We start from the raw sequence: 25,554 nt of genomic DNA on the forward strand, positions 1-25,554 counted from the left end.
ACTAGGAGAATACCAGAAGGGACTCTGGTATCTGGTATCTGGTATCACATACCAGTCCCTGCCTTCCAAGTCCTTTTCTCTTTATCTGAAAATGAATCACCGCCCATCCCCTTGCCTGATTATTAACATTGCTCTAGGTGAGTGAGGGTAGGAGCTAACTACAAGTTTCAAAACCTTTTAAGGAAGTACAGCTCACAATTCCTTTCAAATTTCAATTCTAAAGATCCTCCTGCCTGAAGTCTGGGAACTTCCGAAACCCAATCAGGTTTAGACAGGATAAATTAGGTAACATCTCTGAAGCAAGTAAAGAAGGAGTAAAGATGTCTGTTACTTTTAGGACGATGGAAGTTTTCCATTCCTCTCTCACCAGAAAAACAAATTTTAAAGTAAGATAAATTTTGGGAATTAAAAACCTTTCTGAGGAAATAATAATTAATAATAATAATAATATTAATAACTATGGTAAAAAACACATCACATAAAATTTACCATCTTCACCATTTTTAAGTGTACAGTTCAGCGGCATTAAGTACAGTCATGTTGTTGTGCAACCGTCACCGCATCCAGCTCCAGAACTTTTTCCAGTTGCAAAACTGAAACTCCGTACTCATTAAATAAAAACTCCCCATCCTCCCTTCCCCCAGCTCCTGGCAGCCACCATCCTACTTTCTGTTTCTATAACTTTACTACTCCAGGTCTCTGACACAAATGGAATCACGTAGTATTTGTCTTTTCGTGACTGGTTTGTTTCCCTTAGTACGATGTTCTCAAGACTCATCTGTGTCGTAGCATGTGACAGAAGTTCCTTTTTCTAAGGTTGAATAATAGTATATTATATGTATCTACTACATTTTATTTAGCCATTCACTCGTTAATGGATAATTGGGCTGCTTCCACCCTTTCGCTATTGTCGTTAGTGGTGCTATAAACATGGATGTGCAAAGAAATAGTAATTTTTAACCTGGGGTAAGTATTATGTTGTCCAGAGAAGAATGAGTGGAATTAGGGTCTCGATGAGGGGTGGAAATGGGGAGAGGGAGAGACTGGTGACCCTCTGAAGCATCACCGACATTTGAAACTATGTCACAACCTCTAATGATTTTGCTGTAAAAATCTTCAAGCGTATGTATTAGTTTCTCTTCAAAACAAAAATTTTAAACCAAATTGTTTTCTTCTTGGGCTTGAGGACCGTATTTAATCTTTCATGAAATATTCAGGAATAAAAATTGAAAGAGGAAGTAGAAATATTATATTTATTAAAATCCTGAAAACCACCAAATATTCAAGCGAACCATTCGTGTATTAGGAAGCTGGAATAGTTCTGTGCAAAGTATAAAATATTCGTTGAACAACATCTTGTCTATAATCAATATTAATCTATATTGGATGTCAACATCTACTTTTCTAAAATTCATTTTGATATTCTTAAGTATCTGGAGTCAATTATTATCTTGTTGTCTGCCCAGTTTGATTACAGTGCATTTTTAAAGTCCTGCAGATTTTTTTCCCAGCAAAATAGAAATGCAAACAGATGGAGAGTAAATAACTGGAGCTAATGTTATTCTTTTTCTTCCTGAAGAAACAATAGTAGAAAATTCTAAAGGAATCTCATCTAAGTCAATGTAATTCCTGTTGCAGACAATATGCCTATTTTACCAACTCCCATTTCAAAGATTAATAAAAGACTAGACTGAAGCAGGAATATCTTAAAATCCAGGGACATGTTTCAAGAACTTTTAATTATGTGAATATCATGCATAGTTTACCTCTGTCTGAAGGACTATGAGTCAGAAAGGATGTGAAAAACATCTGGGTAGAAAATTAATAGTGTATCTAGAGAACCATTTTGCAACATCTGATTCTTATCTTCTTTATAATGGTTATCAAAGAGACTGAAAAGACTTCATGATATAAAATTCTCTAAAAGAAATATTGTTCTGCATGTGAAGTGTATATGACTGATATTTTTGCTTTCTTCTAATTAATCTACAATTATTTCCAGTTTTTTTTTTTTTTTTCAAGGTTGGACCAACTCAGAACAAATTAACAGAAGATATTTAGGAACCAATCATTATAAAAATTTATTTTGCAATATTATACCAAATTCCTGCACGTGTTAATCTTTAGGGAAAAAAATTAAGATGCCAGTGTTAAACTACATGAAGAGAGTAACTCAGAGAAAAATGGAAGTCTGCCAATTTGCAGAAACATGTTGTCCAGAAAAATCACTGATTGTAAAGAACATCCTCTCTCTTATATAAGCTACCAGATGTTGTTGAACTGAATTTAAAAAAGAAAAAATAAAAAGCTGATGAGTCATAGGGTGCAACCACAGTTAAGCAAAGTTTAGCAGCTCTCTTAATTAAAGCACGTTGTGGTATGTGTAATAAACAGTGTTAAAAAATGAGAAAATGTAGATTCTGTACTGAAGGGAAATTTAAATTATGTATTCAAAATACTATTTAAGCCATGATGATATTGAGAACGATGCCATTTGAATGATATTGAAAATAGACACCATTTAAGTGAACAGTGGTTAAATACATAGTGTGTGATTAAAAGCTACATTAGGAAAATCTGTATGGAGTTTCCACAAAAAGCTAAAACTAGAACTACCATATGACCCAGCAATTCCATTCTGGGTATTTATCTGAAGAAAATGAAAACACTAATTTGAAATGATATACGCATCCCTATGTTCATTGCAGCATTATTTACAATAGCCAAGACATGGAAACAACTTAAGTGTCCATTGATAGATGGTTGGATAAAGAAGATGTAGTATATATATGCAACGGAATACTACTCAGCTACAAAAAGAATGAAATCTTGTCATTTGTGACCATGTGGGTGGACCTAGAGAGTATCATGCTAAGTGAAACGAATTAGACAGAGAAAGACAAATACTATATGATTTCACTTATATGTGGAATCTAGGAAGCAAAACAAATAAACAAACGAAACAAAATAAAATAAAACTAATAAAATAGACTGTTTGTTGCCAGAGAGGAGTTTGTGGGAGGGAGATGAGTGAAGGGGGTCAAGAAGTACAAACTTCCAGTTATAAAAATAAGTCACGGCGATGCAATATACAGCATGGTGACTATAGTTAATAATACTGTTTTTGCATATTGAAAAGTGCTGATAGAGTAAATCTTAAAAGTTTTTATCACAAGAAAAAATAAATTTGTAACTTCGTATGGTGGCAGATGGTAACTACACCTATTATGGTGTTGTTTGGCAGTGTATACAAATATCGAATCATTATGTTGTTTCCCTGAAACTAATAAATGCTATCTGTCAATTATACCTAAAAAAAAAAAAAAAAAAAAAAAAAACCAACAAAAACCCCACATTAGAACCAGTCTAAAACTATCTCTGGAAACATTTGGCTTTCGATAACCCTAAGGATAACTTTGTTTATCAAGTGTGTACTGTCATAGAGAAATTCATCAGCATGTATATTTCAAACACCAGAGGAAAATGCCTTTTACACCTGCCCACTTAGAAAATCTTAATAGCTTCAAAAGTTGAAAGGACTTTGAGTGTTCTGGGCCATCACTTCTGTGACCCTCCACTTCCCTCTGCACCACAAAAGCACATTTCAGAGAAATCTATCTTTTTTTTTTTAATGTTTAGGTTTGGTATTCTAGTGTCTGACCAAGTAGAGAATTGAGAAAATGTCTTCCTTATATTAGAATAAACCCAGGTGCCATGTTAGGCCATCCCTTCTCTTTCTTTCCAGTGCAGGTTAGGAATACTTAAACTTGATTTTCAAGAGTGAGGGTTTGGCCTTTTACCTCCTACACCTTTGAATTAAATCCTAACAGCCCCAAACCTCCACCTCACCCCTAGATTTCTCTCTAAGCTCTTTTATTCTGTCTTTAGAGACTTAATATCACTTACCTTCTTTGCAATTTTCTGCTCTCTCCTTATCGTCTCTATTGCTTCTTGAATCTTGTTATTCCCCAAACTAGAAGTGGTACTCTAGAAAGAGTATTACTTCTTAAATCAACAGGAGAAAATAGCTTTATTAGCACCATGTCATGTAATCAACAGATATTTATCAAATGTCTATTATGTACCAATCATTGTGTTGGCACGAGTGACAAAGGTGAAATGACACATTTCCTGCTCTTTGTATCAATTATGAGATGTCTCTAGAGTTGGATGTTCATATCTCAAGATAGATACACATGACTCATGAGCGTGGGCAGAAAAATACTAAAAAGTTTATTAATGTTTCTTAATTTAAGTCTAAAAATAAGAACCTAAGTCTTACTAGCATTCAACATAGGCTGCCAGGGGAGCCCTCTCTTAGCCCATATGTCAGATGTCGCATTTCAGGTACAGTATTTAAAATAGCTGGAGCCTATAACGTTGAAGGGTTGACGGTTCAATGTGCATGTCACACATAATGTTTCTAATTGGATTGATTTGGGATTCCTTACTAATTTTATTTTCTCTAATGGTTTTATTGAGGTATAACTGATATGCAAGAAACGACCATACTTAAAGTACACAATTGGATCAGTTTTAACATACGTCTATACCCATGAAACCATCGCCAAGATCAAGACAATTCAACACTGATAAAGTTTCCTCCTGCCCCTTCATAATCCTCTCGCCCCACTCCTCCCTGCCTGTGTTCTCCCATCTCCTGCCCCCTGGCAATCACTGATCTACTTTCTGTCACTACACGTGGGTTTGCATTTCCTAGAATTTTACGTAAATGGAATCGCATTTTATGTTCCTTTTTCTGTCTGGCTTCTTTTACTCAGCATAATTATTTTGAGATTCATCTATGTTTTAACATGTATCAGTAGTTCACTCTTTTTAATGCTGAGAAGAATTCTATTGTATGAATTTATCTGTTCACCTATTGATGAACATTGTAATGTTTCTACTTTAGGCTGTTACAAATAAAGCCGCTGTGAACATTCATATGCCTTTTTCTCAATATATGTTTTGTTATGTCCATGATAGGTCTCTACTGAATACAACTGTAAGGATTTGTGCAGTCACTCAGTAGCTTTATAGTATAAATCATTTTCTCAGGCTATTGATGAATATTCTTCACATGGCAGAACCAAAAATCTTATTAAAATAAAGGTAAGACAAATTAAATCAATTCCTTTTCCCAGTTAACCAACTCTGTTACTCAATATTAGATTAGATAAATCGGACAGAGTAGTTTTCATTGTAAAGCCCTGTTGGTTGATATTCAGTAATCTGTTATTTTAAAAATGTTTACTAATTGATTTGACAACTGCTTTCAGGTATAAGGTTATATATATTTCAGTTCACCTAGTTAATTTATTCTGTTTTAAGGAGCCCTCATCTTGGTTTAGTTTCTTGACCAAATTATCATGCAATTTCTTCTTATAAAAGAGGAACTACTTTGAAAATTTCAGTATAAACTTGCATTTATAGAGTCCTTAGCAAGCAAAAACGAATTATATTTTTCATATTTAAAACTTAAGCATCTTAATTGTCTATGGCCATGCCACCCTTAATAAGCCCGATCCCATCTGATCTCAGAAGCTAAGCAGGGTTGGACCTAGTTAGTACTTGGATGGGAGACCACCTAGGAAACAACAGGCATTATGGAGCAGAAAACAAACCATTTCTACTGTGCCTTCTCCATGTTCCTAACTTGTAAGCCATGAGAAATAATAAATAATTATTGTTGGTTTAAGCTACTCACTTTTGAGTGATTTGTTACACAGCAATTGATAACACATTCTGTCTATGCTTTGGTTTGCTTTTTGTTCTTTACTGCAAATAAAAATGCACAAGTCTCTCCCATCTTTTAAAAGCCCTCTAGCTATGGTTATGTGTCTCTTCTCTTCACAGCTGGTTTCTTAAATGAGTCATCTATACTTACTATCCTCACTCACAGCTTATTCACTAGTCAACACCCACCAGGCTCTGGAAACGAATGAGGTCACATTAACGGAAGTTCAGGCTTATTTCTCCCACTTGTAAAACACAAGACTTCAGCACCCCACCCTGCCTTCATGCTCTCCCCCATTCATTTCTGAGCAAAACCCACCCTAGCAGAAAGAGCCACCCCTGCCCCTGAGAAATTACATACAAAAAAACCATTATTTTTTGAGTGGACTGAAAAAGACACTCCTAGAAAAAGACACTGTTTTTGGAGGGCTGATGCAGTCCTCAGTCGGAGTCCACGGCTTAGCAAGTGAAATGTGGGCTGGGTTTCTGCCCCTACGTGCTCCGCTTGGTCACATGTCCTTACACAGGGCCCCAGAAGCACCGGCTGTATAATCGTAGGCAGTAGCCGTGTTTCTGGGATGCTCAGCGTTTTCTTGCTCGCGCCCATTGACATTTCTCTGATGGGCTGCTCTGTCTCCGTGTGGATGACTGTTGTCCATAAATCGTCTAACGGGTAGCATCTTGTGAACCACCTAAACTGGTCACCCATTCCAGCCCGGAGGGCTCCCCAAACTATAGAATCCTTGGCATCCGGAAATAGAGCTGTTTTCCCACTCCTTCCTGTGTCAAAGCTGTGGCCCGATCCTCAATGAAATGTGGAGAATGGCCTGTCTGCCCCACCGTGTGGCACAAAGGCTATTATAAAAAGAGATCTTGCAGCGGCATCCTTGTCTACTCCTCTTCACAGGGTCCAGAACCAATCATGGGGGATGACCGCGGCCAGGAAACAGTGCAGCCCTCTCCATGGACATCCTCTTTCTTTTTTCTGCACACCTCCCAGCATCGACTTGCAAATCTCCCTTCTACAATCCCCTTTTGCCCTTTATGAAACTGGCCTGCCCCCAGTCTTCAAAAGTCATCTGGGGATCCCCCAAAGGAACTTTATAATAGCAAGGTAAGTAAAACTCCTAAACACCATTTTCGCCCACATTAGCCAGACATCTGGGCGGAGAGTATGGTTCAGAGTTTCAATTCCCTAGAACATACTAGCCCTGTTACGAGATTGTGGAAATATTTCGATGATACCAGGTCTCCAGAAGTGGGATAAGTTACCTTCTGTCTCCACTGGGAGAACACAATTTCACGCTAGAGGAGGCTAGGGAAATGCATGCTTATGCTCTAAAAGGCTGTTTTCACACTCTCAGAAGACCAAAACACGGCAAACATGTTATATCCAAAGACATCCAAAAATTAAGCAAGAAACATCAGGATTTGACTACAGTTGACCCTTGAACATTGTAGGGGTTAGGGGTGCCAATCATCATGCAGTCAGAAATCCAGGTATAAATTTTGACTTCCTCAAAACTTAACTACTAATAGCCTACTGTTTACCGGAAGCCTTGCCGATAACATAAACAATAGATGAACACATATTTTGCGTGTTATACATATTAGATACTGTATTCTGACCATAAGGTAAGTTCTAGAGAAAAGAAAACGTTAAGAAAATTGGAAGGTTTGTCTGAGAGTTTTTCAAATTATCACAACTCTCCAAAACATTTTCCAATATATTTAGTGAAAAAAAATCTGTATATACATGAACCTGTGCAGTTCAAACTTGTGTCGTTCAAGGGTCAACTGTATTTGCAGTTCACATTGGGGGTACATGGTCAATCTGCGACACGCTGCAATCCAGGAAGAAAGGTCCCTTTTGCAATGAGTGGTTCTAATTTGGAAGACCCCAAAGTATTATTAATTATGTTACCGTATTATTATAGTAAAAGTCTTATGAATTATTGTAACTGAATCTAAATTTTCCCAGTGAAACATGCCGTACACTTCCCCCCACCCCTCGCCGCCATCAGCTTTTGACCACGAAATTAATAAATTCTTGGGTTATTAATCAGGTAAAAAGCTTTTACATTTTTGATCTAGGTTGAATAAACTCAGTGGTATTAAAAAGACTAGAGTTTTGCAAGAGAAAAGAAAATTCTATTTTTCCCAAGATGATATTCTTGGATATCACTGTCAAAATGTTATCTGATAGGAAAAAATTGCAGAAATGATTAAACTTCTTGTGTATTTAGTGGATTTTTCTTTTTCAGCATTAACGAGCACAAGTCCTCAAACTCTTGTGAAGCAGATCAGCTTCCTTTTTAATTTGAATAAAAATAAAATCCTCAAAAATAATACTGATGGCTACTACAATCCAACATTTTAAAGAAAATATTTTAATAATACATACTTTATGGATAATTTTACATTTAAAATCAAAGGTGTCTGGATTATTCTAGGTCCTCTGATATAAATGTGGCATAATGAAAAATTGTGTTTAGAATATTAATTTTGATAGTTCAAGAAAGAGGCCAGTTAGACAGAATTATCAATCTATAACTTGGATACTGGTTCCTCGATGCTAGAAGGAATTCTCTTTGCTGATTTCCTCTTGGGATATCTGGGTGTGGTTTATTTTCTTCTCTGGCTAGAACCAAAATATGCAGGAAAATCTTCTACTACTAAAATTTCTTGTTCTCATAAACAAGCTTAAGGAAAAAAAAAACAGCAGATCAAGTCTGGCTTCATCATTTGCTTATTATACTGGTGCATATATTGGATTTTTTCCAGGTTAACAAAATAAAGCCACAGGGAAGATATACGCAGTAGTATATTTAAGCTACCAGCTCACACACATTTTAATGGCTGGAAGTATATAAGAAATATGAAGGCGGAAGAAAAACAGTAAGCAGTTATGAAACATAACAAGGTTTCTTATTCTTTATTAGTTTAAAGGAAGCTAGAACCTGATAACAATATGCCACATACGGTTCGGAAACAAAGGCTGCTTAGTTATTTATTTTGCATTTGCTCCTTTTAGGAAGTGAGAAAAAAACAGCTCTATTGGCACTCGAGTTTACTGTCAATTAAAATCCTTATAAATTAGAAAACATCTCACAAAACAGAGAACATGGAAAAAATTTCTTCAGAAAAAAACTTTTTCAAGTACACTTTTTTTTTCCTACAGTGCCTCGGATTTTGTGATCAATCTTCTAAGACCACTTAAAATAATAATTCGACCTCTCTGTTCCTGTTTAGGATAATACATGAGTGTTTTTTCCTTTGGCGCAAATAAGAGGAAAAAATTATACTTGCTTAGTCTTGAGCATTGAACGCTCTTGCCCCTCCCCCTAACCCTGCCATTTGCTCATGTCCCACATGAATAAAAGGATGCCACTTAGAAACCGGGGCCTTGCTGCCATTGTATTTTTTCTCATTAAAATTCAAAGTATTAAGCACAGTTGAGTACATCCATGCACACATGACATACCGTTATCACATACCGGAAGCACCAATCAAGAGCACTGAGCAAATCTCAGTTCATAACATCATTAAAATGCATTGTACACTGCGGCTCAGAAAGGCTTTGTCAAAGCGGATAATGACAGCCTGTCAGAAGAGCACAAACAGAAATTTATATTAAATTGTCCTTTCCCTCCTTTTTTTAGTATGGGAATTTAGTTGCCTTCCCAGTATACGTATGGGCTCGGAGCTTAACTTAAAAGGCTTCCAGGTTCTTAAGACTGTGAACGGTTACCAAAAATAGAGTATTTATTTAAAAAAAAAAAAAGGGTAATGGTAAGTGAAATATTTGAGTAACTAGGTAGGGGTATAGGAATCAAGCACAACATAAGAAAAGAAAAGAAGATGGAGCTCAGGAGTGTAAAGGTCGCCAGAACTGTTAGTCACAAGGCGGAGTGTTTAATTTGGAACGAGTCAAATAAAAGCATTGCTTTCTTTTCCTTAAGAACCTTCGATATTCTCTGTGTTATAGTCTCAGAAAAGAAAGCTCTCTCATTAAAACATTTTTTCTTTTCTATCCTGCTGAGTGAAGACGCCGGAGGAGACAAACTTTAAACGCTGGCTTCCTGAATGTAGTTAGAAGGATGATGTTATCTGGAGGTTCGATGGTGAGAATTTAATACTTTAGACTCGATACTTTTCTTTGCCGTGTTCATTGATCACGCATATGTGCTGAAACAATAAAAATTAATATTTTTTCTTTTTCAATTACAGTTGACATATGGTATTAGTTTCAGGAGTACAACATAGTGATTAGACATGTAGACAACTCACAAAATGATCACTCTGATAAGTCTAGTACCCATCTTACATTTTACATAGTTATTACAGTATTATTGACTGTATTCCCTTAAAAATGCATCAGTTTCTTAAGAAAATATCAGGTGCAGAAAATGTTATGCAGTAATAACAGAATATCATCTCATAATTGGTTACTGTTTATCTAAATGTATGTGTATTTATGTGTGTGTGTGCATGTGTGTGTGTATATTTTACATATATATAAAATCTAAAGAGATCCGTTCAAATGCTTGACAAAACTTTCTTCATTGTTTTGGTTTTGAGCCCTTTTCTGAATTTGGTTCCCTAGGTCTGTAACAACCGGAAAAGCCGAGGGAGCGGTATGGTTGGCTGTGGTGGAGATAGAAGTCTCCTACTGGTAAAATTACAGCCTCTACGGTGAATGAAGAAATGGCAATAAAAATAATATTGACTCTTATTTGATCCTTTTCAGGTAGCATAAAAAATGTGTCAGGAATATTTTTATTGCAAGCAACAGAAGTGGAATGGGGCTAATGTAGCAAAGGAGCGGGGTTTATTGGTCGAATGCTGGGGTAGCTGACAGAAGCAAAGGAAGGCTGAGCGAGAAGCAACTGGAAGGTACAGGGGTGGCTCCAGACCTCAGCCCACACAGCCAGCTTAAGCCCCAAATCACTTGGTTTCTGTGACTTTTGGTTTAAGTTTCTAATTCTTAAAAGAGAGAGAGGGAGACTTGCTGGTCCATTTTGGGTAAGATGTCTACTTCTAAATCATTCAGCATTGGTCAGGGTCACACAGCTAGGCTCCATGTCTATATGTTAAAACCATGGCTCCCAAACTGGGAATAATGATGAATAGCTGCATGCCACCGTAACTGGTACCTGATGGGTTTGAAGTACTGACATAAAGCAGTTTATAGAATATTGACTATTACTTTGGGTGGGTGGGCGTAGTCAACGACTTGGAGAAAAGTCAATACCAAGCCATAGTTCTGCTGTTAGCTTCCTTATTTCTTTAGTATAAAATAGAGATAGTCATAATTGCTTCTATCATCCTAATTCCTACCTTGTAGGACAGTAGGAGGAATGAATTGAAATTATACATGCAAAGTGCCCAGAATATTCCTGACATAGAAGATACTCAAGACATGGCAGCCATCATTGCTACTATTTCAATATCTTTTAAAAAACTGATGTAACTATTAAACACAAACTTGTGAAAAGAGAAGGAGAGATTTGCACGCAACACTTACATTCAGATCTCTGAAGTATTCATTGTAATCTAAGGCATAACCCACCACAAATAAGTTTGGAATCTCAAATCCAGCATCTAAAAACAGAGAGAGACAGAGAGAGAAAGAGAGAGAGAGGAACAAGCTTTAGATAACATAGGTACAAAGCCACCATATGCTATTGTTGGCATTTCAACGGAGAGGACTATTCACGTAGGCAGAAGCAAATGAAAAAAGTGATAAGCAATGCATGAGCCCCGTAGGGACTGGGACCAGCGTGAGTACTCAGGGAGACAAGACAAACAAGCAAATGTATAATCAACGACTGTACTTCTGGTATCCCGAGCTAAGCAAAGGCTCAGGCAGTTTGGTGGATAACAAGGAGTATGCATGCAGGAATCAGTCATGTAGCCCTGCTGTTCCACAGCAAGCTGGATCCAAAGATATGATGCCAAAGGAAACACTCTGAAAAGCATAAAGTGCAGTTCGCACAGAAGGTATTAATATACTGTGATACGTGAGTAGGTGCGCAGGCTGCTGCAGCTAGGAGGCTCAATGTCCTCGGCAGGATGCGGGTGGAAAGCAAAACCTGGGAGACGAGATGGAAGAAAATGGGATTGTTCAGCTTGAGGAAGAGAAGGCTAAGGGTTATTCCAACGCTAGTCTTGGAGTCTACAATACAGATGAACTAATTAGTCCTATATTTGTATAAAGGGCAGAAGGAGAGTAAATGGATTTAAATGCGGTAAGAGGTACTTAGGTTAAGCAAAGGAAGAGTTTATTATTGAAAGAAAGATGACTTTGATTGAAAAGGATCCTTAAGGAACAGATCATAGCTCTCTTTTGGAGGTCTTGAAACAGAATAAATGTGCTCATGGTCCAAGGATTTTTCAAACTCTTTCTAGCTTTTTGGGATCTATGTTTGTTTATCACAATATTGCAGATGAGAGACTCTTGCTTATTTTTATGAAACTGTACAACCCTGGTTATAACAATAAAAATAACTTTACAGTAAGCAATGCAAACCCTAGTATAGACATGGCAACTCAGACTGGGAAAAGGCAGTTCAGAAAGCCAGTCCTTCAGAGCTGTCAAGGAATAAAAGGACGTTGGATGAGTAGGACAGGAGAAGAGTCAGAAATCAGAGGGACCTATCTCTCACTGGTAAATGGGTGCAGTTCCTACACTGATATTTGCATTTGCAGATGTTACTTACAGATGCAGTGCAGGCATCAGAGCAGTGATTGCAACCAGACTGCCTGGGTTGAATACTGACTCTACCCTTAGAGATATGTGACCTTGGCAAGCGAGCGATTCAACCTCGTTGTGTTTAGTTTCCTCATCTGTAAAGCGGGCATAACGATAGCACCTACCTCAGAAGAATGTTGTGAGGGTTAAAAGTGTTAATCTCTGTGCAGCTCTCAGAAGTATCAGGTACATCATAACCTCTTACTAGTGTTTGCTGTTATTACTTTGTTATTGTTGTTGCTATAAGTGACAAGAAAGTTGTAATTAGTTGAATGTGTCTGAAGTGAATGTCTTTCAATTTCAGTTAAAATTTTTTCTGTACAGCAGGGGTCCCCAACCCTTGGGCCACGATGGACCAGGTCTGTGGCCTGTTAGGAACCAGAGCCTCACAGCAGGAGGTGAGCGGCTGGACAGTGAGCAAGTTTCATCTGTATTTGTGAGCGCTCCCCAGAGCTAGCATCACTGCCTCAGCTCCACCTGAGATCATCAGGCATTAGATTCTCATAAGGGGTGCCGGTTGCTGGTGCCAAAAAGTTTGGGGACCTCTGCTGTACAGTATCTGACATTATTCTCTTAGAATATTTCTGTTTTCTAACCTGTCCAGTCTTAGCTACATCCAGAGTAAATTCCCCAAGCCAGGAACTTGCCAGGAATGCACCATTGGGTGGATCCATCCAGAACGGACATTGCCTAGATTTAATACATCCAGTGTAGGAATGAAACTTGTTTTTAGAATATCATCACTGGCTGAATGTCACTGGCACACTACCCTTCCATAGCATGCTTCTCTTGCCCTAATGTTTGTTCAGCTTGCTGATGAGAACTGTAGCCAAATTATCTCAGAGGCTTTAGAGCAAACGTAAGTTGTAAAAGTCAAGCTGAAGTCTGCCTATGAGAGTGAAAAAAACCACCTCCAATGTTATAATAATAAATAATCAAGCTGCTTGTTTATTCTTTCTGCCCTAGATGAGGAAACTCTTCCAGGACACACGTCTGCAGTCAAGTGTGAAGGTATTATCTAGAGAAACCGCTCTGCTAATTCTCTGTGTTATTTTTTTGTTTGTTTATTTCTGTGAAAGTATATTTTATTTTTAATTTTGTAGTGGAATTATAGTTGACATGCAATATTATATTAGTTTCAGCTGTATAGGGATTTAATGTTTTTATATATCATAAAATGCTCACCACAGTAAGTCCAGTTACCATCTGTCACCATACAAAGTTATTACAATATTACTGATGATATTCCCTCTGCTGTACATTTAATTCTTTGTGTTACTGAACTTTCGTTTGGAGGTGGTGGGGCAATTTCTCAGATTTCCCCTTCTGTGTGCTAAAATTCAGGCTCACTGAAGGTCAGCATTGTGCATTGTCTGGTGACAGTTCCTGGAGATGGTATACGAGAATCTCTCTAAACCTTTACAGTGATTTTGCTTGTCCAATTCGTGTGTCCGAGTGAGTCCAGTGAAGTCTACTCTCCCTCCACCTCCTGAAACTTATTAGTGAGTTCTTTGAAATTCAGGTGCTATGGAAAACCTAAAAACCAAAATATCCATGCACGATCAAGTTTCTGTGAACGATGCACATGAGAATGAAGCCCCTTGTAAAGAGTTCTCCTCTCACTAGCAAAGCTGGGAGGCCACGGGGAGCTTACGGGAAGATCAAACCTATACAGCTTCAGCTTCACATGGAATGCCATCAGATAGGAATTTCTTAAACACAAACCACCACCAACCAACCCATCAACAAATAAAAGGCAAAAACACTTACAGTCGGGTCTAAAGCCATCACTTCTAGGTGTTCTCTTCACCAACAAACTACCATTAAGAAGAAACAAAACAAAACTTTAGTGAACCGAATAAAATCTCTGTAAATTGCAAACGGAACCAAACATCCTTACAATACAGATTTAAAATGTGTCCCCCGCCCCCCGCTTTGAGCAGGTGAGGCATGATCGCAGCCCTTTAATTCATGCTTCTGCTCCTGTGGCACCACCTCAGTGATTCTGGATAAAAGAGAGGGAGGGGGGACTGGCAGCGGGGCCCAGCCAGCTGCTCCTGGAATCAGCTCCAGGTGCAGTAAAGAGGGGCTCAGCCATAGTGAAGCACATCCTCTTCCCCTGCCTCTCTCTCAGGCAAGCAGTCAAAATGGGTCGTTTGTCCAGTGTGGTCAAACGGTAACACTCCAGAGCGAAACGTCATTGGTTTGGCATAGACCGCACTCTTTGAAAACAGCCCTCTGTGTTAGCGTCCCTCTTGGACACGTTTGCAAAGACAGAAACCATGACAATGTGATGTCCGACTCACCTGGCCACCTTAACCATGTTGGGCTTGTATTTCTCTATGCTACTGAGCAGCGCTTTCATGGTTCTCCCCGTGCCGACAACATCCTTTGCAAAGGGGACAGACAAATTCAACCAGATGCATTTGGGCAGCAGATTTTTCATCCACACAGATAATGATATTCCTTATTAATAATGCATCGTAATTAGAATTGCCATCAAATTGGAGTCAAAGTAGGAGGCAGAGTTGGATGTAATTTTTAAATAGGCGCTTCTATCTGGAAGCTGGGTTTGGGGCAATATATTGGTGAGTATTTCCTTGAATCCTTGAGCTGTGTTCAAAAGCTAAATTCAGCCTTTGGAGAGCATGTGGGCCTTCTCATTGAGTCCATTTGGACTTGTGCAAGCACATTCAAAGCCTAAATTCGGCCCTGAGGTTATGCGACACAATAGAGGACGCATGAATTTTCATGGACATGGGATGTACAGCTGAACACACTGAATGGATAAACACCTCCCCCTTACCCTCCCCACTCAGTAAGGACTCTAGGGCTGGGAAGTAAGATGTGTCTGGACGGCAGCTGGTGACAGCTCTTGAATTCTGAGGGTGAGAGGCTGCAATGAGCCGAGGCTCATCTCTGCTGATGAGCTGCTGTGCAATTAGAGTAGAATGGGCAGCAGAAATTTATTGTCCCGGGGACAGAAATCAGCTGTCAGGAGCTGATTATCAAAACAAGAGGTCTGAATTTAGCCAGGGTTGGGCAATTCATTTGGCTAGAGGGTCGATTCCACGGGTTATGTCTGAGCCAGAGGAACTGCAGATACATATGGCATGCACGGGCAGTGGTGTAACAAAAGCTTGAAAACAGCTCTCCTGAGTTACTGCCAGCTGATAAGACAGGTGTGCTCTTGAAGGACACATGGACATTTGCTGTATTAGTCCGCTGCTGCCATAAAGCTTGTTTTCAGTCCCTTCCCTTCCCTTCCCTTCCCTTCCCTTCCCTTCCCTTCCCTTGCCTTCCTCTCTCTCTCTCTCTTTCTCTTTCTCCTTTTTTTAAACAGAAAAACCAATTAAATTAAATCATGATTTTCCTTTGGATTGTCATTTTAAAATTGATTATGTTTATGATTTGGATAGTGAAGATAGAATTGCTCAGCCATTAGAGGTCATTAGCAAGGACACTCACTTAAAGGTGAAGAGAGCTCTGACGTTGGCTTTACTATTAAATAAAATTGGTTCTGAGGGCTACTTTCCTTTTCTGTAAAAATACACGATTTACAAATAGCTATAAGAACAATTTAGACGTGTGTGAAATTAAATATAAAAAAGGATAAGGTGCCACACAGCTATTATTGCAGAGCATTTTCCGAAGTTATTTCAAGTCAGCAGTTCTAGTTGGCTCCTAGTTGATAAATCTGGAGAGCCATGTGCACAGTGGGAACTCAATAAATCCTTGGCCAATTTGATAACAAGTTCTATATTTTAAAACTCACCATTAGATTCTTTCAAGTTTCAGATACGGATAAGGAAAAGTCAGCTTACCTCAACGATGAGGACATTCTGAAAAACAAATGAACAATAATAACACCAGTTATTTAGAATATGATGCAAATCTAGCTCACAAGAGAAACACACATTTTCTTACAGTTAGAATTTCATAACTCACTTAGCTGGTCCTACCCCATCTATCCAACCCAAATGCTTGGAGACAATCTAGGTGTTCCAGACTCATTTTGACAGTCTCTTTGGAATCACTTGGTGCTACCATACTGGTATCTATATTTGAGTTAGGAGCAGGTTTATCTTACACCTTGTGACCTATCTGAACAGCTATCCATAAAGACATCCCATCTCCATAATTCTGGCAAGTGCCCCACCCAGCATTCTTTAGGATACAAAGCTTACTATGTATTTACCAGGAAAACAAAGCTGACACAAACTGCATTGTTAATGGAGACAGTGCCCTGTAGAGGGATTATATATTCAGCCGTGACAGATCTATTCCTAACTAGCCACCCAAATCGCTGGGGATTCTGTAGTTTTGAATTTTTAATCCTGAGGAAAGGGGTGGGCTGGAGAGAGAGCTGTGAGGTGCCTAGTTTATATTTTTAGTGACATGGTTAGGTTCCTTGCTATGTGCTCTCAATACGTTCATTGACTTCTTCCCTAAGAATGTTGATTATGTTTCATTTGAATTTCTCGTTTGATATCTGTCTTCCTCACTAGACTGTCAAGTGAGAATCATGTTTGTCTTGTTTACCACTGTTTTCTCAGTCCCTAGCAGAAATACTTGTATATATAAACGTTCGGTAATTATTTGTTGAAGGAATAATAACTGATTACACATATGAATGAGTTAAAATCAACCAATTAAATGGATTAGTACTTACATGTCAATACTGTCCCACCAAATTAAAATATGACTGTGTTAGTATGCCATTCTAATTAACTAAATGTGTGGATATTCCCTCAATGTAATGGTGTCCTTCTTTAGATGACCTTTCATTTGTCCCTATGATTCATATAATACTTTAAAAAGCCTTCCACCTTAGGTATCTTACTTACATCTAATGCAAAAGAGATTTAAGTAATAAAAATGTTAACCAACCAACCAACAAGTCTGTTAAATTTGTACAATATTACTTAATATGTCAAATGCATTCTGAGGTGAAATTCTTTCTGGAAGTCATTTTCTCTCAGGTATGGTGTTTTATTTCACCATTAAATCCACTAACAATCTTAATTTTACCATTAAAATGGAAGATGATTTTGTCCATTTTTAAAGTAGGTCATGCTCCCAGTATCCCCTCTACCCTGAGAATCACACTGACGGAGGAGCTCCCTTGGTATTCTAAACACATTTGCCCTGATCTTAACCATCAACCTTTAAGTTGGTTAAGATGTGCATTTTTAGTTTGATTGAGGCTTGCTAACCATGCCCATTAACCAATCAGAACACTTAGAGAAGACTTGGTTAATTTAACTTTCTAGTTTACAATCTCTCTTTGTTTCAATCTGATCATGAAAAACCTTTCTACACACTGTTAGTCTGCATTCTTGTTTAATTAAGTGCACTGATTGTAATTGTTTTTTGAAAGTTTAGAACTTTGCAAAACAAAAGAGTCATCTTCAAAAAGATTAGCTTCAACTGTACGATATAGTGGCGGCTGGGAAGTGGCACTTGGATGTCTACTAATCCAGAGATATATTGTCAAAATTACTTAAACACATTTTAAAATCAAGAGAATGCATACATGTGTTCAAAATCAAGTAAAAAACTCTATTTTGTAAATGTCGATATGTGTCTGTTTAAAGTATTCTAAAATGCTTACATATTTTAAAATAGATTAAAATTACGACATTCTTTATTACGCATAACTAAATATCACAAAAATGACAATTTCTTAATATCCTATAAAACAGTACATATTCAAATTTCCCCAGTTATTCTTAAAATAGCCTTTGCAGCTGGTTGGTTCAATCTGAGACCATGCACTAGATTTTTAAGTCTCATTTAATTTAGAAGAGTTTCTTTTCCTGTACTTCTATTTCTCAATTTAAAAATTTTAGATATCACCTATTTACTATATTATATAGTAGATGAGAATCTAGTTCTTTTACACTACCTCACTTACTTTCCCCATCCCCAATTCAGTTATTTTGTTACAACTGTATCTTCTTATACTGTTTACATTTTTTCCTGTTAAAGATTCAAGCAGCATACTATAATTATATTTATAATTATATTTCCTTTTAGAACTTGCATACTTTTCTTAGAATTCCTAATCGTTTGTCCTTTCATCTTCCAGGGTCCATTTTTTTTTTTTTATACAAGCTCTTCTTTCTTGGAAGATTATGAGGAAAACATTGGTTAGTTATGGTTTAACTATATTTCTCAGAGGATTTTGGAGGATTAAGGAATGGGTTGGTAACATCTGTAACAGTACAAAGAACTCTCTGAGTTATGTACAGTCTTAAGAAGTAAAATTATTTAGTGGGCTCATGAGTGATGGGCAGGGAATACTGATATAGACAAACTGGCTTCTATTAAAAGGGAACTATGCTTAAATCTAGAATTCTTTAGTGAGTTACATAGAGCAGTCATTACATATAGATATTTATTTTCCTTTACAGAACATCACACTATGTTTTCAAGTTCTTTCACTAGTAACATGTACCACTGACTGGATTTTCCGTAGCCTACCTGTGGTGTGAAAAGCTCACCTACAACAAAATTAATGCTGTTAGTTCCTTTGGAAACTGGACTCTACCATGTGACACAAGAAGTAGACACAAGAGGAGAGAGAAAGTGACTAACTCAACTTGGAAGCATTTTCTTAGTGTCTAAAAGACATTTTCATGTACCAAGATCAACTCCGTAAGCTAAGGAACGAAGTCTAACTCATCCTTATAGGATCAATATAGAACATGGAGATTGGTATATAGTAGTTGCTCAAGAATAAATCAATAATCCTGACCTTATTTCTTTCATTTTTCTCTAGCTCATTATAATTTTAGTACATCTGTTCTATTTTTTCCTTAATGATGCACAACACTTCCTTAATTGAACTATACTTAATGTCTAACGCTTTTAATTTGGCACGACGAAATCTTCTAAAATTCCCATTTTTTTTTTTTTTTTGAGTGGGCAGCCTTGGAAATTTCATCAGAACACACTGTGCCTCCTAAATACTTCCAATCTGATAACTGATCACTGAACCTGAGATGTTCGCCAGTTTCTGTCTTAGTCATCTCATCACACCTAGCTCATTTCCTCTCAGAAAGCCAGTAAAATCTGCAGCCTGGGGGTTGCAGGCAAAAATTCTACGGGGAATCTCTGAAGTGTGTTCTTTCTCTGCTATTGCACGACCCTAATCGAGGCTAATCACATTGAGCTTCCTAAAGAAAGAGAGGAAGAAAGAGAAGAAAACAGAAGGAAAGAAGTATACAAATCTAAATAATTTTCTTAAATAGGTTATTTCTATTTTTAGTCTTAAAGACACAAGAAGATTAGCACACCACATTCTTATCCTCGGCAGCGTAGTTTTGTGGCTGTTGCACCAAGCAGAGAGGTGGCAGCAGTGATAACGAGCTGACCGTGAATGCCAAGCGTGAGTGGGAGCGTGAATATAAACCCCATGGAGAAAGGAATGTAGTTCACCATTTCACTTTATGTGATAATTCACAAAATTGCCAGAATCATCAGTCGGTGGGCATTTCCCTTATTGTTCTCAGCCTAGTCAGATGCAATAAAAAAAGAATGATTTCAAGAGCTAAGGCAGCCAAGTAGGAAATTTTGGCAGGTTCTGATTCTTCATTCTGGCATTTGATTAGAAACTTACTTGAGGGGAGGTGGGGGGAAGCACGTCTCCTGAAATCTTGCACTTAACTTGTACATCTGTGTTTTCCCGTTGCCAAATTTGAGCTTTTTTCCATGCGTTTGGTTTTATTCCACCCTTTCAGAGATTTCCCTTGAACATGAATAAAATCTTCTTGCTTTAATGGATACACACATCTTATGAAGTGCCAGGATTAAATCAACTTTGAAAAAAATCAACCAGAGAGCATGGTGCATGGACAGCTTAAACACACAGGGTAAAGTGCTTTTAACATTGTGAGAGAAGAGGCCATTTAACTTCATCACCCAGGGCTCCCTTTATTCAATAGCAATGACCTATTTAGAGCTGTGACTCAGCCAGCTTCCCTCTCCCTTTGCTTTAAAAAAAAATAAGGAAGGAAGGAAGGAAGGAAGGAAGGAAGGAAGGAAGGAAGGGAAGAAGCGAGGAAGCGAGGGAGGGAGGGAGGAAGGAAAGGAGGAAGGGAAAAGAAAGTGTGCTAGGAGAGAGTATATTGAAACCTGCATTGCTTCCTAGGGATATTTTCAAGCTATTAAATAAAAAGTAGATATATAAAGATGAACATGCTTTAGAGAACACAGAAGATGCCTAAAAGTAAAAAAAAAAAGCAAAGAAAGAGAAAGGAGCATGGGGGCGCCTAGAGTCTCCCTTTTCTAAATATTTTAACTTGCGCGTCTTTAGAGGGTTTTAAGAGTTACCTAGGGCAGTTACAAAAAATGATACAGGTGAGCTCTGTTCCCCTGTTTTTAAAAATTCTTTCATAAACAAATTTGAAAACGTCCTTTCTAACCCTCTCGCCTTCATGTAACCATTTAATTCCGTCACTGCTCCTGGGTGAGTGCTCTTCCCTCTCTTCCACTCCTGCTTTGCTCATGTAGTTCCAACAACAAACTCATGGTTGCTCTACCCACACTGCCTCTTAACTGGCTTCTCTACCTGGAGTCTCTCTCCCTTTCTTCTGTTAATTCTGCCCTCCTGCCAGGCTCACTTTCCTGAAACACAGCTTCACGATGTCATCTCTGCTAAACAACTTTTGTGGCTCATCTTTGCTTTTCTGAGCAAGTTAAACTCTTCATTGAGACATCTAGTTATTCTATAAACCAAATCCAATTTCTTAAATTATCATTTCCCTATTTCTGACTAATTTCCTTTAGTCACACCGGTTCACTCCTGTCTTCTGGCTCTCCTATTGCCCTCCATTCATTCCATGCTGCTCTTCTGTGTTATTCCCAGACCTGGCCCCAAGGAGAACCTGTCCTCTCACTAAGACAATTACAGTCAAAGGAATCATCCCTTCTTCGGATTTCTTTAAGCTTAAGGAAAGGGTCTTGTGTGGAAAGACCCCTGGAGCTCTACTCTGGGTGCCAAGCACTAAAAAAGAGAAGATGTGTACAAGTCCATGGCAGAAAAATAATATAATGGCAAATTAACCTCAATGTAAATTCATCGATTGAGAAATCGAATGATGACTATATGAGAAGGAAGACGTTAGATGATGACCTGCAACAATCCTTCCAATGCAGATATCCATCCGATGCAGACATAAATTCTTAACAGATAGCCTTTCTCTGAAAGGCTGAAGAAGGAGTAAACAGGGCAGACCATTTGAATGCCTTTCTCTGTTTAAGGAAAAAGAAATTCTAAAAGTTAAGTAAAATTTTTTTTACTCCTTCACCCTCAGCTGTATAGTATTCACCAACTTAGTTCCTCCTTAATCTCTTGTGACACAGAAGTTCTACAAAGAGCATTCTCCTTCATTCAATACCTTTCTCATCTAACTCTAAACCAAGCCAGCCGGTTGGTGCTCCTTTGGTATGACCAGGTGGGCTTCTATTGACCCCTTTCCTCCACCATGTCCTCCCCTTCCCAAACTTAATTAAAAATGTCTTTCTGATATCTAAGAGTAAAAGGAACCTGTGCTCACTCAGTCACCAAAAACTTATTCTGACCTGTCATGCACTAGGCATTGAGCTCCATGCTGGAGACAGGATGGTGAATAAGATAAGCATTACACTGACATTCTGGTTGGGGAGATAGGCAAATAAAAAATAAACCCCAAAGTAAACACTGCAAATTGTGGAACGGGCTCCAACAGAAACAGGGTACTGATGTAGAGATTAGTGGGAAATGGAGGGAGTATGAAGGAAAAAATTCTCATTTTAGACAGAGTCAGGGAAGGAGCTTAGCCGGTGTGGTCATGTCACTGTGAGGAGGGGAGGGTGCTGTGTGATGATGTTGGGAGGGAGGCAAGGCCAGATCACAGAGGTCTGACAGGCTCTGTTAAAGCGTTTGGATTATAATCTCAGCGCACTGAATGAAAGTGGGGTTGCCAGGTGAAATACAGCACAATCCAGTTAAATTTGAACTTCAGATAAGAAACTACTAACTTTTTAGTTTAAGCATGTTCCAAATATTGCATGGGACATATACTAATAATTTATTCATTGTTTATTTGCAATTCAAATTTAACGTGGCATCCTGTGTTTTGTTCTTTTGTTTTATTCTTTTAAATTTGACGACGCTAATTGAGAGGCCAGTGAAAAGTTTTCCGTAGGCAAGAGATGTGATCAAATGTATATTTTAAGTAGATCCCTCTGGCTGATTTGTGGGGAATGGTTTGGAAGATGTCAAAAGCTAAGTGAAGGGAAAAGGTAGTTAGGCTGTTATAACAGCCCAAAGGAAGGAGAGTGGTGGCCTCACCTTGGAAGACCAGAGCTTCTAAAACCTTAACGTTTGCAGGAATCATCTAGGGAACACGTTAAAATAAAGACTTAATTCAGAAGATCTGGGGTAGGAGCTGAGATTCTATATTTCTAATATGTTTTCAGGTAGTGCCGACCTTGCTGCTTCCTAGACCAAAGGTTGGCAAACTGCAGCTCATCGGCCAAATCTGGTCTGCTGCCTATTTTTGTAAATAAAGTTTTATTGAAACATAGCCACTTGTTTCCATATTATCTATGGCTGCTTTCATGCTATGATGGCTAAGTCAAGTGGTTGCAACAGAGGCTGTAGGCCCACAAAATCTAAAAGACTTACCTGGAAGTTTTGCTGACCACATTTTGAGTAGCTAGAGTCTAGACTTGGGTGATTGCCAAGGTGATGGAGAGAAGTGGGCAGATTCAAGATATATTTGAAGGCATAGAGTGTGGCCTATACTGATGTATTCAGCTTTCCCTTATGATGTGAGCTTAGGCACTTTAAACTGCAGTATTTTAACCTTAAGCTGTTGTGACAGTTGAGAACCTAGCTAATTGATGTTGATTCATCTTAGAAAGATTAATCCAGTGCGTCCTGAGCCCAAGGGGTTCTACTTGGCATACTTTGAAACATATATAGAAATGCATCTAACACACATGGAGAGTATAAAGATAACACGAAACAGCACCCAGTAAACTGGAAGATGCATTTGTCACGCTAACAAAAGTCGAAGCTGACTCCCGCTTGTTCTTACTGCTGGCTGGTTTTCCATCTCTCCTATCTGAACTCCTGATCTCTACTCTCTCATAACGGGGGTCTTTGTAGTAATTATAAGAGGGACTACTGAGGCATAGCACTGTCACCCCTTCCGCTCACTCCGCCCCCAGGAAGCAACTAGCTCTTCCTCAGCCTCCTCTCTACCTCTTGAAGGAGGGGAATATCCAGTGCTCGTCTTAGAGGAAAATCACTCTAGAAGGAAATAGGAGATAATTTGAAAAGGATGGAGAGAAGGACCATGATTCTGTGTGCAAAGTTTTTCTTGGAGTCGTTCCTTTGGGATTCTTAGCATTACCACTTTGACAAGACACCAAGGTAAAAGCACAAGGGATGATACATCTCTTGTGTAATAAACCTGTAAGGTACTATCACATAACGAAGTACTAAAATAACTTATCATGTTAGCTAGATACTAACTAGACTTATTGTGGTGACCACTTCACAATATGGACAAATATTGAGTCATTACGTTGTACGTATGAAACTAATATAATGTTATATGTCAATTATACCTCAATTTAAAAATGTATATTAACTCAGAAGACAGCTGTTATTCATAATCCTATCTACCTGAGCTTTTATGTCAAATCTTAGGAGAAAAAAATGTACATTAATAATATTTGCTTGGTATAATGCCTTAATAAATTACGTTTACCTCATCTTTTCCTAAATGAAAGGAATGCTTCAATAATTTGCACATTTTGTTTCGTATTGAACAAAATTTGCATACAAAAAATCCTATATAAAACAGATAGAGTTTAATATTGAGCTGTGCTCAATATCACTTGCCAGCTTTTGCTCTTCAGAAATACTGATGATATAATATTTCCACAATATAACAGGCTTCAACCTGGCTTTATCTGTGATGTTCACTCCCTCACGTGACAAAAATGTACATTTAAGTTGGTTGATTTGATACCACACACGTAAGTTAAACATGTTACCATAGACATACACATACATTGGTGATTATAGAGATACTAAACTGATATGTGCCGATTTTAAAATATCAATAAAATTACATGTTTCACAAACTAAAGGTAAGTTAAATGATAAAAAAATAAATAAAATTACACCATTTGAAGACCACTCCAAGGATGCTAAAAGTTATGAATCTCTGGAAATTACTTTGAGTATTTTAGCTTTCTAGAATGTTAATTTATGCACTGAAGTAGCAACATAAAGTTGTGGCCTAGTGATACGTTAACATCAAGTGAATTCCAAGGTCTATGGAACAAAATCTACTACTAGATAGCAATTTTCAAAAAGTTTCTATTTATTTTATTTATTTATTGTTTTTTTTTTTTTAACTAAGTTTATTGAGGTAACATTGGTTAATACAATTGTATAATTTTCAGGTGTACATTATCATTTGATATCTGTATATTCTATTGTGTGTTTACCACCCAAAGTCCAGTTTCCTTCAGCTACCATATATTTGATCCCCTTTACCCACTTCACCCTCCCCCTATACTCCTATATTTGACCCCCTTTACCCCATCTACTTCTCTCCTCCTCCCCTACCCCAGTAGTAACCACTAGTCTATAGTCCTCCAATAACCACTAGTCTATAGTTCATGTCCATGGTCTCTTTTTGTTTGTCCTGCTCATTTGTTGCTTTTAGGTTTATATCCCACATATAAGTGATATCATGTGATTTTCTACTTTTTCTGTCTAGCTTATTTTGCTTAGCATGATTATCTCAAGGTCTATCCATGTTGTCGCAAATGTCAGTATTTTATCTCTCCTTATGGCTGAGTAATATTCCATTGTATATATGTACCACAGCTTCTTTAGCCAATTATTTATCATAGGACACTTCGGTTGCTTCCATGTCCTGGCCACTGTGAATAGTGCTGCTATGAACATCGGTGTGCAAGTATCTTTTTAGAGATGGGTTTTCAAGTCTTTGGGGTAAATACCCAGCAGAGGGATTGCTGGATCATATACC

General features: G+C 37.9%; 1 protein-coding gene and 1 pseudogene across 5 annotated transcripts in view; one reads left to right on the plus strand and one right to left on the minus strand.

Moving 5' to 3' along the window:
* The first annotated feature begins 5,493 nt into the window (after window positions 1-5,493).
* Window positions 5,494-5,613, plus strand: LOC112475680 (annotated as a pseudogene).
* A 3,029-nt stretch (window positions 5,614-8,642) lies between these two features.
* Window positions 8,643-25,554, minus strand: part of PRTFDC1 (phosphoribosyl transferase domain containing 1) — an 81,838-nt gene continuing 64,926 nt past the window's right edge. For 3 of the 5 annotated variants that reach the window (XM_025043488.1, XM_006907010.3, XM_015585604.2), the window contains 5 exons: window positions 16,315-16,332; window positions 14,797-14,879; window positions 14,261-14,307; window positions 11,264-11,340; window positions 8,643-9,924 (listed from right to left, as the gene is read on the minus strand). In XM_025043488.1, the coding sequence (XP_024899256.1) occupies window positions 9,877-9,924; window positions 11,264-11,340; window positions 14,261-14,307; window positions 14,797-14,879; window positions 16,315-16,332 (273 nt within the window). In that variant the 3' untranslated portion in view covers window positions 8,643-9,876. Of the gene's footprint in view, window positions 9,925-11,263; window positions 11,341-12,615; window positions 12,731-14,260; window positions 14,308-14,796; window positions 14,880-16,314; window positions 16,333-25,554 lie in introns of all 5 variants that reach the window. The other 2 variants (XR_003044820.1, XM_015585605.2) reach the window with 2 other exon arrangements.

This window comes from Pteropus alecto, unplaced genomic scaffold, assembly GCF_000325575.1.
Source record: "Pteropus alecto unplaced genomic scaffold, ASM32557v1 scaffold11, whole genome shotgun sequence".
NCBI lineage: Eukaryota > Metazoa > Chordata > Mammalia > Chiroptera > Pteropodidae > Pteropus > Pteropus alecto.